Raw genomic sequence first — 14799 nt, 5'->3', positions numbered from 1 at the left:
TATTGATTATCAGATTTTATGAATAAATGAGTTCAAATAATTTGTTTATCCTTAATTATTTGCTGAATTAATATAATTTATATATTAATTTTAATCATATAAATGTATTAGTTGAATCGATATATTATTAAAAAAAATAACGCAATTATGAGATAATATACCAAGATTAGTTGTGGTTGATTAACAGCTAGAAATGGTTAACGATTTTAATAAATTTTAGGGTAAATTACAACCAACTTTCGTTGATTTTACTATAATTACGAATATCCCTGATTAAGTGAAAAATTATAAATATTTCCTCATATTTGATAAAATTATGTAATATTTCAAGAAGTCTGAATTTGTCGACTTTATCCTTACTGTATTTTAATTTTTAAAAAAAATTTAATGATGTGGATAGAAATATTTGAAAAACTTGAAAGAAGAAAAAAATCCACTTAGTTCAAAAAATAATTGAAAATTATGTAAAAACAAATAAAATTATAATTCATAATCCATAAATGTATTTTGGACATTTCACCACAAAAAATGAATTAGTTATTACATAACTGTTAAAATTAGAATACCAGTAATTTTTCGATAATAAAAAAATATTTATTATGATCATGGAAAAATGAAACCAGCACAATAAATTGCATTTAAATCGAAACGTAGGTTGGATTTGGAAGTCCTCTATTGAACGCAGGAGTTTATTTGAGTTATTTAATTGAATTTTTTTATGTTAAATTGTTATTATATATACGAATATAATATTATTAGAATTGTGATTATTTTATTGTAATATTTTAATGGTCCTCCATTCTTGATGCTAAGATTAGCACTTTTGACTTTTGTTTATCCGATTAATTAAATATTAATTACAAAAAGTTCGGATTTAATTTGGATTTAATTTGTAATGACTAGTAGACTATTTTAATTTTATTTTAGTTCCTTAAACACAATATATTTTAAAATGTAACTGAAAATTGTAAAATAACAAAAATTATAAACTCCGAAAATAATATAATTGTTATTTAATTAAACAAATATAATAAAAAATTAAATTTTATATATATATATATATCGAGTGTGCTTCAATTATTAGCGTAAAATAAAATAAATAAGGGATAAGGTGATCACATAGTCAATTTTATCTACATTTTCCTCTTTGTTCTTTCATTCATGTCAAGTTATTTCTTTCATCATGTGACCAACCGTGGAAGCAACACATGTGCATGGCTTCTACGTTTCCTCCCCCCTAACCCCCCCCCCCCTTTCATTTTAATTAAAGTCTTATTATTATTTTTTCTCTTGTATACATAGTTATGCTATAATTTTAAATTATTAATAATTAATTTAACAATTAATGCATTAATTAACATCTCATAATAATTTATTATTAATTAACTAATGATTATCATTAAAATATATAATAAATTATAGCCACAGATTTAATATAATTATAAATATATTCTTGTTATTTGAGAAACTATAAATTATTCCCGATTCCCATTTTGTAGATTTTCATCAAATTTTTATGATAAGCCCTTTAGATTAGAATTATAATTTTATATACTTTTTTTAAAAAAAAATAAAATATTTTTATACACTGATTTACGTGATGGATTATTCATTTACGCACCTTAAGTTTTTTATACACTTTTTTATTTTTTTTTAAATAGTTATGGTAAAGTAGTAATATTCATATCACTGTTCACAGACTTCATAATTATTTTTCATTTGAGGAGCTATCTGTAACTTTTTCAATAACAATGATTATTCGTAATTACTTCAAATTTAAAAAAAAAATATTCTAAAATAAAATAAATAAATATTAAAATAAACAAGAAACGAAACTCATGACCTCATAATTACGGGACTCAACTTTGCCATAAAAGTAGGCCTCATAGGCTTACTTTCTTTCATAACTCAGTTTTCCCTTTTTGAAAAATTTTGCAATTAATGCTTTTTTTTCATTTTTAGATATGAATTATTGTTTGGCAAATTGAGAAAGTTAGTTTTGGGAAGTAGATGAAAAATCATTTTCAAAGGTCTAAAATTTGTCAATCTCATTATTTCTCTGACAATTAGTATTTGTAGCACACACTATGTCTGTATAAATTTTAATAATACTATTTAAAATATTTATTATTTAATAAAATATAATATAAGATGAATAAATAAAAAAACAGACCATAAAAGAAAGAGACACCAAAGAAGTGCTCTCTTTTATAATAAATTATAGATACTCATTATGTCGCTCTTAGATTTATAGATGCAGGGCATGCAACATGGTGAATGTTCAGCGGATCAATGACTCATTGTATGAGATTTTATTTGTATTTCGTTGGAAATTTAGAGGTGTTAAATAGACGGATTGGAACATGATTGGGTTGGGTCCGAAATGAGTTGGACTGCGCAAACGAATCGGACCGGGTTGGTAGTAATGAATTTTTTTATATTTAATGTCTAAAAAGTTCGAAATTTTAGATAATAATAATATGACAATACTTTTAATACAACTTGTAATATAATACAACTGAATTTGTATTATTATTGTTTCAGAAAAGTAACCATGTACGTCAAAGATTCATTTGTTAAAAATTATTTTTTTTTAAAAAATCGTAATATATACAAAAAATACTGCATTTTTCAAAATAAATCATGAGATTGTAGTTGTGCAATTGAATTGTGGATTTTTCGTCGTAATAATAATAGTTATATGTATATGTTAGTTCATTATAAATCATAATTAGATATTGATATTTGATATTTTTATTGAAATTTATAATATAATTTTATACTATGGATTTATTAAAAAAAAAAATTACATGATAACATATGAATAATTTTGACTTTTTATAAAATCCTATGTTTTCCTTTTGTTTTTCATTAATTTGAAAAATATTAATCTACTAAATATAATTTGAAAATTTTAGTTTTCATAAAAAATATAAAAAGTTATAAATATAGAAGTAGTTCGTGATACATAGAACCGCTGACTCCATGATGAATTTAAGCAGTTTAATCCCGGGTTCGACCCATAATTAAATCTATTTTAGTTAATTAATTTTAAATAATTATAAAAATTAATTATATATTTTAGTTAATTAAAAATAATTTTAGATAATTATAATAATTATTGTATTTAAATTATATTTTAATTAATTAAAAATAATTTTATATTTAACAGTTATAGTTTTAAAATTTCGATTTTAACAATTACAAAAATTATTTAAATTTAAATATAATTTAATTTAATATTCAATAAAAATTAAAAAAAAACTTATGGTTTTTTTATATTTTTAAGTAAATATAAAAAATTATTTTATTTTTTAGATAGATGAAAATACAAAAAAAATAACTCAAAATAAGTAAAAAAAATGTATATATAAAATATATAAATACCGTAATGGCATTTTAGTAAAAGACACTAAAAAATAAGGTAAAAAAAATTAAAAAAAAAACATCCCCAAAAACACAAAGAGCACGTGTAATGCAATTTACGTTAATTACTAACAGAAGGGGTGTTTTCTACTGAGTTCTACAAAACACAAGCACTATGTTTGCTTTAATTTTTAATTTATCTACCGGATGAGTCAAAACATACCCAATGTTTACCATCATTAATAAACAACTTATTTGGGTGTTTTCAACTGTTTTAGCATAAATACATATATATGCACACACATATACATAAATATATATAAAAAAAAAGACATGATTTGACAATGCACAATAATTTTTTGTCTTCCAAAACACAACATTAAACATACAATACTTATTTTAAATTATCTCCAAAAACAAATCATGACATACATATTATCTCTAACACATACTTATTTATCTTTATTTTTTCTCTCTTTATATCTCTTTAAAACACAACAAAACACTAAAAAATAAAAAAAGGAGTCCAAACACTACGAAGGATTTTTTAAATTTTGATAGGAAATTCCTTATTCGCAATACATACAATTCTTGATTAGCAAAACAATGGTAAAATTAGATTTTTTACATAAAGACATTAATTATTTCTATATTGTTAATACGCCCAAAATTTAATTAAAATCAATAAAAGCATATAATACTTGCAACAGAATATATCTATTTTATGGAACTAAAACGTGAAATTATATGCTCAATAGTCACATTAATATTTATCATTTCAACATAAATAAATATTTTATAATCACATTTTAGTCGTCATGAATATGAATCGTGCATGCTACGTGATCTACTCTTGATTTTTTCTTTTAAAGAGAACGACGGGATGTGCTTAGATCATTATATTTAATTTTAAATTTATATGTATAAAATATATAATTATATCATACACAATATGGCTATGTATTTTATTTTGGATAAATTTATTGTAATATATTTTTTATTATATTAATATATTGATCGAATTGATGTATTACTGAATTTATTAAAAAATATGGAGCTCAAGCAATTTTTTCTTTTAATGGTTGGAGCAATTAATGTTTTTCCACAAAAAGGACTACTATCTTTTGTAGGCATTATTTAATTAAAAATTTCAATTTCCAATAATAATAATAATGTAAGAATTCCAATTATTGTAATTATTAAATATTGTACCTAAATTTGCATTAATTGATTTGAGAGTATTTATGGGTGTCCAAAAGAATATCTTGTTATTTATGTGAATATTTTCATTTATAACCAGCCTCAACTTGTAGCCTATAATTACAATAAATAATAGGATAAATTACATTGGTACTCCTTGAAATTGTGCCAAAATATATAAATACTCCATATTTTTTTGTAAAATTACAGCTATACGTACCTCCTAAAGGGTGTTAGTGTAATATTTATATTATAGACGAGCACGTGAGTATACTTTATACAAATATATTAATTGAAAAAAATAAAATTTACAATAATTTACACAAATACATTATTTCTTTCATTCATTTTATTTAAATATATTCAAGTTAATTTATCGTAATTAAAAATAGGAGTAAGTACACTGCCTTTTTTTTTATGTTTAGTGTAATTATTCATAAATCTTCTGTGGTTTGAAAAATTACATTTAATACCCCTAATATTTATTTTTATTTTACAAATAAACCCCTCCATTCATAAAAAATAATTTATTTAATCTGCAATAAATCAGTAATAAATTAATTAGGATAAATATAATTTTTTATTCATTTTTCCAGAAATATTAAACAAATTTAGGAAATTTTGCCTAGTGAAAGGATATATTTATTAGATAAAAATAAATATTAGGGGGTGTTATATGTAATTTATAAATTACATGGATCAACGTATAACTACACCAAATTTGAGGGGATGTTAGTATAAATTATCCATAAAAATTGCCAATACTTATGTACATACATACATAACGTATATGTATAAAGGCAGAGATAGACGCACACACATGAAACTCACGCGTGCAACACTAAAATGTATGACTGCGCTACTTAGAAACATAACATTAAACGCATTTGTCGAGCAAACGGACAAGCCTTCAGAAACCTTCCTCAACGTTAGAGCTAGAGGTATTTTTTTCTCCATCTCGAGATCTCTCTCTTTCTCTCCACCTTGGATGTATTTTTTTCATTTCAAGATCTCTTGCAAGAGCACACCACGTTTATTTTTCAGTTCACGTTTCATCTTGAGAAGTTGATATTTTTGGGCGGGTGTTGCTGAACGCCTAGTAATTGTTTGAAGTTTTGGTACCTGAAAGATGTTAAACTAGAACAATTTTTCATTGTCAATTTTCAGAATTTACTTCTCAAGTTTTCTAGCTTTGCATGTGCATTTTTTTAACTATCCTCCTTTTTTTTTTGGTTTATCTTCTAATGGGTTTTTGAGGGTTTAACTAAAAATTAGGGATTTAGTGTTAATCTTTGAAAAGATTCGGTTTTTCTTGACATTTTCGGTCTAATCTGTGATTATGTACTTGTGCATGTGGCAGGAAGCAGATTCTTCGGAGAATTTGATAAAGTTTGTACATATATGGTTCGTTTCTGAAATTGAGGTGATTTAATTTGGTGATGTTGTTTGATAACTACATTCACTTTTGTGTGGGTTTGTTGGTGGAGAAAAGAATTTTTTTCATGTAGATGGATTAGTTAGAGACTGAGTTATTGAGAGGTTTTGTATGTACGTTAATTGTCATTTTTGAGGTGATTTGAACCTGTATTGAGTAGTGTTGTTTTGTAGTTAAATGGAGCAAGGTTTGGGTTCCGAGTCAAATGCTCCCCCTGGGTCAATTGATAAGTCTAGGGTGTTGGATGTGAGGCCATTGAGATGTCTTGTCCCTGTTTTCCCCAATCCACCTGGCGTGTCTTCAGTTTCAACCCCCCATCCCGCTCCATTTACGTGTGTTCCGCCCTCTGGTCCTTTTCCACCTGGGGTCCAACCATTTTACCCTTTTGTGGCCTCAAATGACGCTCAGCAAACTACACCTGGTGGTCGAAATCATAATGGTAATTTTGGGTTTGGTAGCAGCATACCAGCTCCCATTCCTCTGAATTCATTCAGGACTCCAACAACTCAGGCAAATGGAGGCACTAGGGGGCGTCCCAAGGGCTCCAAGAATCGTGCATCTAGATCTGTCGGTATTGAGGATGATGGATATAGTGAGTCGCAGAATCAAAGTGACCAGTATGGGAGTGGGTTCAATGCCCATCCCAGTGATGCAGCGAGTAATTCAGGGAAGCGAAGGGGTCGGCCAAGGAAAAGAGGAGCAGAGAATGGTGAAGAGTTTGATGTCGAATCACTGGTGAATAGCTTCTTGACGTCATTTAGGCTTAAGGAATTTGACGAGTCCAGAAGATCTAATGGTGACAAGGATGTTACTGGAACCATACTGTTGGTCTTTGACTTAATTCGGCGACGCCTTACCCAACTTGAAGAAGCAAAGGATATGGCTCCAGGGCTTTCTAGACGTCCGGATCTTAAAGCTGGTACACTTCTGATGACCAAGGGAGTCCGGACAAATAGCATCAAGAGGATTGGACATGTACCTGGGGTTGAAGTTGGTGATATTTTCTTCTTTAGAATGGAGCTGTGCATTGTGGGGTTACATTCTCCAAGTATGGCTGGAATAGATTATATGAGTGTCAAAATTACCATGGATGAAGAACCTATCGCTGTCAGCATAGTTTCATCTGGAGGATATGATGATGATGGGGATGATGGTGATGTGTTGATTTACTCTGGTCAGGGTGGAGTTCAGAGGAAAGATGGACAAATGTTTGATCAGAAGCTAGAAAGGGGAAATCTTGCTCTGGAAAAGAGTTTGCACCGGGCCAACGATGTAAGAGTCATAAGGGGTCTAAAGGATGTTGCTGGTTCAAATGGTAAGATCTATGTTTATGACGGTTTGTACAAAATTCAGGAGTCATGGGTAGAAAAAAATAAATCCGGATGCAATGTTTTTAAGTATAAGCTGGTTAGGGTACCTGGGCAGCCGGAAGCTTTTTTATTATGGAAATCAATTCAGCAGTGGAAGGACGGAACTGCTGCACGGGCTGGTATTATCCTTCCTGATCTAACTTCAGGTGCTGAGAGTCAGCCTGTAGCTCTTGTGAATGATGTTGATGGTGAAAAGGGACCTGCTTACTTTACATATACTCCTAGTCTTAAATACACCAAACCTTTTTCGACATCTAAACCCACTTCAGGCTGTCATTGCATGGGTGGATGCCAACCGGGTGATACCCATTGCCCTTGCAATCAGAAAAACGATGGCCTTCTCCCCTATTCGTCACTTGGGGTTCTTTTGACTAACAAATCCTTGATACATGAGTGTGGACAGACCTGTGCCTGTCCTCCAAACTGCAGGAATCGAATGTCACAAGCAGGTGTTAAGGTCCGTCTGGAGGTTTTCAAGACAAAGAACAAAGGTTGGGGACTTAGGTCTTGGGATCCCATCCGCGCTGGAGGTTTTATTTGTGAATATGCAGGGGATGTAATCCAGGCATTTAATGCAGGTGATATAGGGAGTGGAAATGATGATAATTATATCTTTGACGCTGCCCGTTACTACGAGCCATTGGAAGCTGTCCGTGATGATTCTAATGGTTATGGAAAAGCCCCTTACCCGCTTGTTATAAGCGCAAAAAACAACGGAAATGTAGCCCGTTTCATGAACCACAGTTGTTCACCAAATGTGTTCTGGCAGCCAGTTTTACGTGAAAATAACAATGACTCATATCTCCATATTGCTTTCTTTGCCATCCAGCACATTCCTCCCATGCAAGAGCTAACATATGATTATGGGATGGTTCCACCTGAGAAACGAGACAAGGGAAAGAAAAGGTGCTTGTGTGAATCTGCAAAATGCAGAGGATACTTCTACTAACGGCGCCAAGTACGGTGACAGATAGATTTTGGTGCTTATTCCCTTGGCGAAAAGGTTAGCCTTTTTTTATTATATTATACCTATGAATTATCTTGAGTCATGTCTTTCTGCTTAAGCTGCATTGTTAACTTTCCGTTATGGTACAGATACTTGGGTATTATTGGTAACTAATATGGATGAGAAAAGAGGGAATTTTTCCCATTTTAAGCTGTCTTATGACATTATTATGTATTGCAAATTCATTTAATATGGAGTGATTCGAAATCTCGTCTCCATATCCTTCCATCCGAATGCAACATTAAGAAAGATATACCTAGAAACTACGAGCATGAGCTGGTAATTTACTTCTTCGGCGCAGCAAGCAAAATAACACAGCTAATATTTTCCCTTCCAAGAAAACTTCAGTACATCCCCATATTAGAGTATCTTCCTTTCCAGCATTAAGATATCAGAGGAGGAAAGGTTTAAGATTCGTTAAGCTACCTAGAATCTAGACTCTGATGTTTATTTTGTTTGTTTGAAGTTGCTGATGTCTTTGATTTGGATTCCGTTTGAATTTCACGTGATAAATTCTTACCATGCTGCATTGTTGTTTCTCAGTTCATCAAAGCTGATTGTAAGAAGAGGCTCAACTCAATCTGCAGTATCAGAAGTTCGAGGTGTGCAAAAGAATCAGAATGTTCGGTGAAGATAGCAATAGCGTGTGGACTCCTCATTAGTTTTTTATAATTTGTGTAGTTCGTAATGTATGATAATGTATGTAAGAACTGTAGCTTGTAACTTGGTGTGTCAAAGCTCTTTAGTTTCACCAGCTGTTTTACAGTTTTGGACTCCGAAACACCCACCTGTGAAATTAAAGTGTAAAGGGAATTTTGTGGTTTATTGGTTGAAATCCTAAGGTGGAATGCGTTCTTCTAGACCACCTTGATGAATCTGTTTTTATTGTTTATAAGTGTCTTCCTTTCATCACTGTCCCGTCTGGTTCTGCATTCTTTCCATGGTCCTTCTGAGCAAGGAGGCTTCAATGGGGTATTTGATTCTCTCTCTCTCTCTCTGTATATATATATATTTGTGTGTGTGTGGACAAATATGACTCGGTTGAAATAAAATGTGAAATATGATAAATTATAATATTTGCTGAGTATTTAACTGTGGAACAAAATCGGATATGTTATCACACCTTTAAATTCGGATTAGTTATCAGACCACCTAGTTTAGGCTTGCTAGATTACTAGCGGGTCGTCATTTTTTACTATAAATTATAAATTACTCATTTTAAAATCCCGACTCTTGTTTAAATTATAAGCTTTAATTATTATTAATAATAATAGTAATAATTAAAAAATGAATGGTGTTGAGATTATATTTCAACGACTTTAAGACGTATTTGATCATATATAGTAGACACATGTTATGATGCAAAAATTGATGACAGCAACCTACGAGAAATCCGCTTGAATTCAGACAAGACAACCAACCGTTGCATGAGTTTGTGAGAGAAAACAGAGAGAGAAAGCAAAGAAGTCATTTTGGAAAGTTGGGTGTTGAGAGGATGTAGAGCAGGGGTGGGTGGTAGCTAGGAAGGATTGGATGCCAAAAAGAAAAAACCCAAAAAAGAAAAAAACAAGAAGGGAGGGAGAACAGAGAAAAAAAGCTTATGCGTGTTTCTTGCTTCTTCTTCTTCCTCTTCATGTCTGAAACTGCTGCCCCCTCTCAGGAAATCTTGATCTTCTCTCACCCATTCATGGATGATATTGTTATGCATGTCCGATAGAAAATTATTCTATTATTATTACAAGGCAATCAAAGAAGAAGATTTCTTTTTTGTTTATATTAAGGTAAAAGGGGAGAGAATAGAAGAATTTCAATTGCCTTCTTGATGGGTGGGCCTCAAAATCAAGATGTTGCTCTGCCCTCCACATGCACGGATCCTCCCAGACCACAGATAAGGCTTTATCAAGTTTGGAAGGGTCGCAATGTGAGTTCTTTCTGAGGATTTTTTCATTGTTTTTGTTGGATTTGTTTAAATTTATGATGTTGTCCTTACGTGTATTTCTAATTGATCTTCATTTTTCAATGTGGGTTCTTTAGTTTGTGTTTATAGAAATTGTAGAAAATGTTGAATGTAAAATGGGTTTTTTTGAAAATATATTTGTTTGAAGTATTTAGAATGCCAACCTTTGCCAAGAATGTAATAATTTGGATTGGACTGTCTTAGAATCTTTGCATGAATGAAATAGCAGGGACTCATAGACTCTGTTCCTTGACTTTTCAGAAGTTTTTGTGTGGTGGGAGATTGATCTTTGGTCCTGATGGGGCATCAGTGGTTTTATCTACCTTCCTGATTGGGGGGCCTGCTCTAGCATTCTGTATCAGGATGCTTGTATGGATTCCGAGAACCGAAGTCGTGTATGGCCATGTTGTATTGATAGTGGGACTTGTCCTCACAGTTCTGGTGGGGAAACTCTTCACATTTCAATGAAAATAATGTTTAAATGATATGGTTTCACTTCTTACATTGTGAATTATTACAGGACTTGACTTTTCTCTACTTGACGTCTGCGAGAGACCCCGGAATAGTTCCTAGGAACTACCGCCCGCCTGATTCAGACGGCACAGTAAATGGCTCTACACATACGGATTGGGTCAACAGCGGAATTCCTGACTTGAAGTTACCGAGAACCAAGGATCTCTTTGTGAATGGACACACGATTAGAGTGAAGTTCTGTGATACTTGTTTGTTATACCGACCACCACGTGCATCTCATTGCTCGATCTGCAACAACTGTGTCCAGAGGTTCGATCACCACTGTCCGTGGGTGGGCCAGTGCATCGGAGTTGTAAGTGTTTGGATCAAAGTTTATGCCTTTATATGATAGTTCTTAGATGGTTGTTTAATTTGTTACAACGTAATTATATCATGATTTACGGTTTCGCCTCATGAGTTCAGTATGTGTTGATGGACCTGTGCGATTAAAGTCATGTTACTAACCATCAAGAAACGTCGTCGAAGGCAAACAGAAAAGAACAATTAAGTAGTGTAAAGACTGTAAGCAACGGGTAATGTCAGCATATTGTCGTTTGATGGTGTTAAGCGATATGGTATTGACTTCTTTTTGTCATGTAAAGAAACATTTGATCCAGAAAACACTCCACTTGTTCAAATCTTTATTACCAACCAAAAAAATGCAGATATTCCAATAGTGTAATGCTTTGTTTGGTACTATGTTTAAGGTATGTTTCTTTGTTTCTCAAAAATAGAGAGAGAAAGTTAGAGATAAGTGTGTGTGCTTCTAAGCGTCTTTTATATGTTTGGTTTTGTCTTTAGTATTAGTGTAAGAAAAATAAAGATTGAACTGCGTGTTTTGTAAAGATATATAGGCAAACATTTGAGATGTTCTTGGCTAATTATGGATAGCGAAACTTGAAAACCAAGCCGCCTAAGATTTATAGAAATGCACTGAAAACTAAGGCTAGAATTAGTAATGGGCACTTGTAGCAAGCAACTTTGTTCTGTTGGCAACTTTGATGTTGAAGGACTTGTACTAGATTGTTTCTTTGGTCAGACATAGAGAGGTCCATGGCTCGTGTCTGAATCCTCTCAAAATAGTCCTACTAATCCTTTCTCTCATGTAAGTACAAGGAAGCTTTGTACAGCATGTTTTAGTACTCTATCCTCATTGATTTACAGAATATGTAAGAAGCCTATAGGGTGTTCAAAATGTCGAATATTTTTCCGCATTTATGCTTCCATTATGTTAGAATGGAGACTAATATTTTGCCTCCTCTGGTGTTGATTTGATGCAGCGAAACTACCGGACTTTTTTCTTGTTCGTGTCGACATCAACTATCTTGTGCTTATACGTTTTCATATTTTCTTTGCTGAACCTGCTTAGAGAACCGGTCCACATTTGGACAGCCATGGCAGGGGACGTCGTATCAGTTATCCTGATAGTTTACTGCTTCATTTCAGTGTGGTTTGTCGGTGGGCTTAGCGTCTTTCATTCCTATCTTGTCAGTACGAACCAGGTTAGCCACCTACTGTTCAAATACTATATTGAACTGTCTAGCGAAAGCTTCTTATTTTGTATCGCATATTTTTGTTATGGACATTTTTATGAACTAGAAAAATTTTCCTATTATTACAGTAATACAGGTTAGTAACTTCAGTATGTTTCCTATAAGCTTTGTCTGGAAATAGATTATAGATGTTCAAAAGTTAACTGTCCAGAAAGAAAATGTGATGATTATGAACTTTCAAGACACGATAACGTTAACGGTGTCCATATGATGCCATGTAAGTTAATGGTTGTTTTTGTTTACGTACAATTGAACAGACAACATATGAAAACTTCCGTTACCGTTATGAAAAGAAGGAAAATCCGTATAATCAGGGGGTGGTCAAGAACCTCAAGGAAATATTTTTCTCCAAGAAGGTGCCGTCTTTGATCAACTTCCGCGAGTGGGTGACTGAAGAAGAAGGCTCAGTTATGGAATCGATGACTCGAAAGTTTGGCAGGGACGTCAATGGCAAGATAGACCTGGAAGTCGGCGTTCTTGGAAAGGACGGCAAACCACTTCCAAGTATTCTTCAGAATTTGGACTATGGTGGAATTGAAGACAGCTTGAAGAAGGAGAAAGATGGAAAAGTCGGCCCTGATCCGTATTTCTTACCTAACGATCAAGAAGAAACCTATGCTACTGAGAATAGTACTGTCGATGATGACGGGTCCGAGGTAAGCTCCAAGAGAACATCATCTGCAGTGCTTCGGCAATAAGGTACTCTTTTGAAAGTTGTCCCGACAATATGTCCACTTTCATGTCTTTGGGTCGTCTCGAGAAGCTTCTATCTGCTGTTTTTCTGTCTTAGGTTGGAGGTTTTCAAGATTTGACGATGTAGCTAATTGTAACGGATTATGACACGGAGGAAGGGACGTGAACGAGAACGAGAACGTGAACGTGATCCGTGCTTCATGTATTAGCAGTGAGTGCTTTGTCAAAGAAGAAAAATTGCTGTGAATATTGGGAGATTGTATGTGTTTACCTCTTCTACTGATGTGGCAGGATTATTTCTCAATTCCTCTTATTTTTTTGGTTTATGTGGTTCTTTGTTAATTTTTTTTGGGTATTAGGACTCAATTTTATTTTGTCAAAGCAGGAGAATCTCAGGAAGGATTAGTGATCAGTTGTTCCCTTGAACTATAATTAAGAAAAATGAACTATTTTTGTTGTTTCTTTTAGTGGTTTGGTTCAGATATGGAAAAATGTTTCATTGTTCAAGTACATGAGTTTTTATTTCCAGGTGGGGTGTGAATCTTGAATTGGACAACATTGTCACCCTTAACATGTTTGTCTAAATCTTGCATTAGTTTGATCAGGGCAAATTCTTGCACAAATCAGGTCGAATCGGAATCAGGATCAGATTGTAGGATAAGTATAATATTTGTATGAAAAATTCTTGCCCGGATCAGATTCGGTCAAACCAATCACAGAGCAAATGTATCACACTTGCTATGTGATTGATCACTTTAACTATACACTAATTAAAGACAAATATATTATACTTGTCGTATAATTGATACAAATTCAATCCAATCGAATTCGAACTAGAATTTTCCGCATTTATATATGTATAATTGTATATGTCCAACTTATATTTAGTGGCCAAAATTAAACATTATAAAAACCCTATTCCCAGCATTTCCAATTGACTCAAAACCAAGTACATACGAAATCAATATGAATAAACTCGAACAATGGAGAAGAACCCCCCCTCATTTTCATTGCATTCTCCTATTTTGGGGTTCTGTTTCTGTCATAGAATATGCATTTGATATTGGTTATAAACGAGAAATTTTTTAATAGTTTATAAATTTTAAGGTCTCTCCTCTCTAACTATACGTTAAGACAAAATTGAAAGTCATTTATAAAATTAGAATGGACAATGTTTCGCATAATAAGACACCAATTGAGTCAAACTGCATCATTTGACAAACTCAAAGTATGAGTTCAACAATTAATGAAAACACGATTAATTTCATCGATTGATGTTAGGGCCTTTACCTATAAAAAAAACACTATAACTTGTTACATGATCGTGATTAATCAATATTCATTAAGGTTTTTTTATTTTTAATTAATTATGATATAATGTTTGATAAAGAGAAACAACAACTAATTTATTTAATAATACAATAAACTGAATTTTCAGACTCGAATAGCTCAAAAAGCAACTTGAATTTATTTTTTTGCAAGTTTGACTGTGAGTCTTGAAATTTCTATAAGATAAGCTCAAGCTCGACTCATTTAAATTTCTATATACGAATCTACAAGCTGGAAGCCAATAATTTTGTGCATTTTATTAATGGACTCTATTTCGGATTAAGATACTGGAAATTCGATGAGATCAAGTTTCCGAGTAGTGACTTAGAGGGGAGAGAGGCCCTCGTCTTCCATGCTTCAAGGAAATCAGATTCAGT

At 32.2% G+C, this 14799-nt stretch overlaps 2 protein-coding genes across 3 annotated transcripts; both read left to right on the top strand.

Annotated features, from left to right (window-relative positions):
• Positions 1-5368: 5368 nt before the first annotated feature.
• LOC105155786 (histone-lysine N-methyltransferase, H3 lysine-9 specific SUVH1) lies at positions 5369-9252 on the top strand. Of its 2 annotated transcripts, none has more exons than XM_011071740.3 (4): positions 5369-5507; positions 5927-5970; positions 6175-8374; positions 8921-9252. In XM_011071740.3, the coding sequence occupies exon 3, from the start codon at positions 6179-6181 to the stop codon at positions 8318-8320; it is 2142 nt and encodes a 713-aa protein (XP_011070042.1). In that variant the 5' UTR covers positions 5369-5507; positions 5927-5970; positions 6175-6178; the 3' UTR covers positions 8321-8374; positions 8921-9252. The 2 variants fall into 2 exon arrangements, with proteins under 2 accessions (XP_011070042.1, XP_011070040.1); XM_011071738.3 differs by having other exon boundaries at positions 5927-5989.
• A 509-nt stretch (positions 9253-9761) lies between these two features.
• On the top strand, positions 9762-13560 carry LOC105155785 (putative protein S-acyltransferase 1). The gene is made up of 6 exons (XM_011071737.3): positions 9762-10298; positions 10596-10775; positions 10855-11160; positions 12128-12349; positions 12658-13099; positions 13191-13560. The coding sequence occupies exons 1-5, from the start codon at positions 10200-10202 to the stop codon at positions 13096-13098; spliced, it is 1248 nt and encodes a 415-aa protein (XP_011070039.1). The 5' UTR covers positions 9762-10199; the 3' UTR covers position 13099; positions 13191-13560.
• The last annotated feature ends 1239 nt before the right edge of the window (positions 13561-14799 follow it).

Source organism: Sesamum indicum, linkage group LG2 (genome assembly GCF_026168435.1).
Source record: "Sesamum indicum cultivar Baizhima isolate 11 linkage group LG2, ASM2616843v1, whole genome shotgun sequence".
Classification (NCBI taxonomy): domain Eukaryota; kingdom Viridiplantae; phylum Streptophyta; class Magnoliopsida; order Lamiales; family Pedaliaceae; genus Sesamum; species Sesamum indicum.
This window is presented reverse-complemented; position numbering and strand designations above follow the sequence as displayed.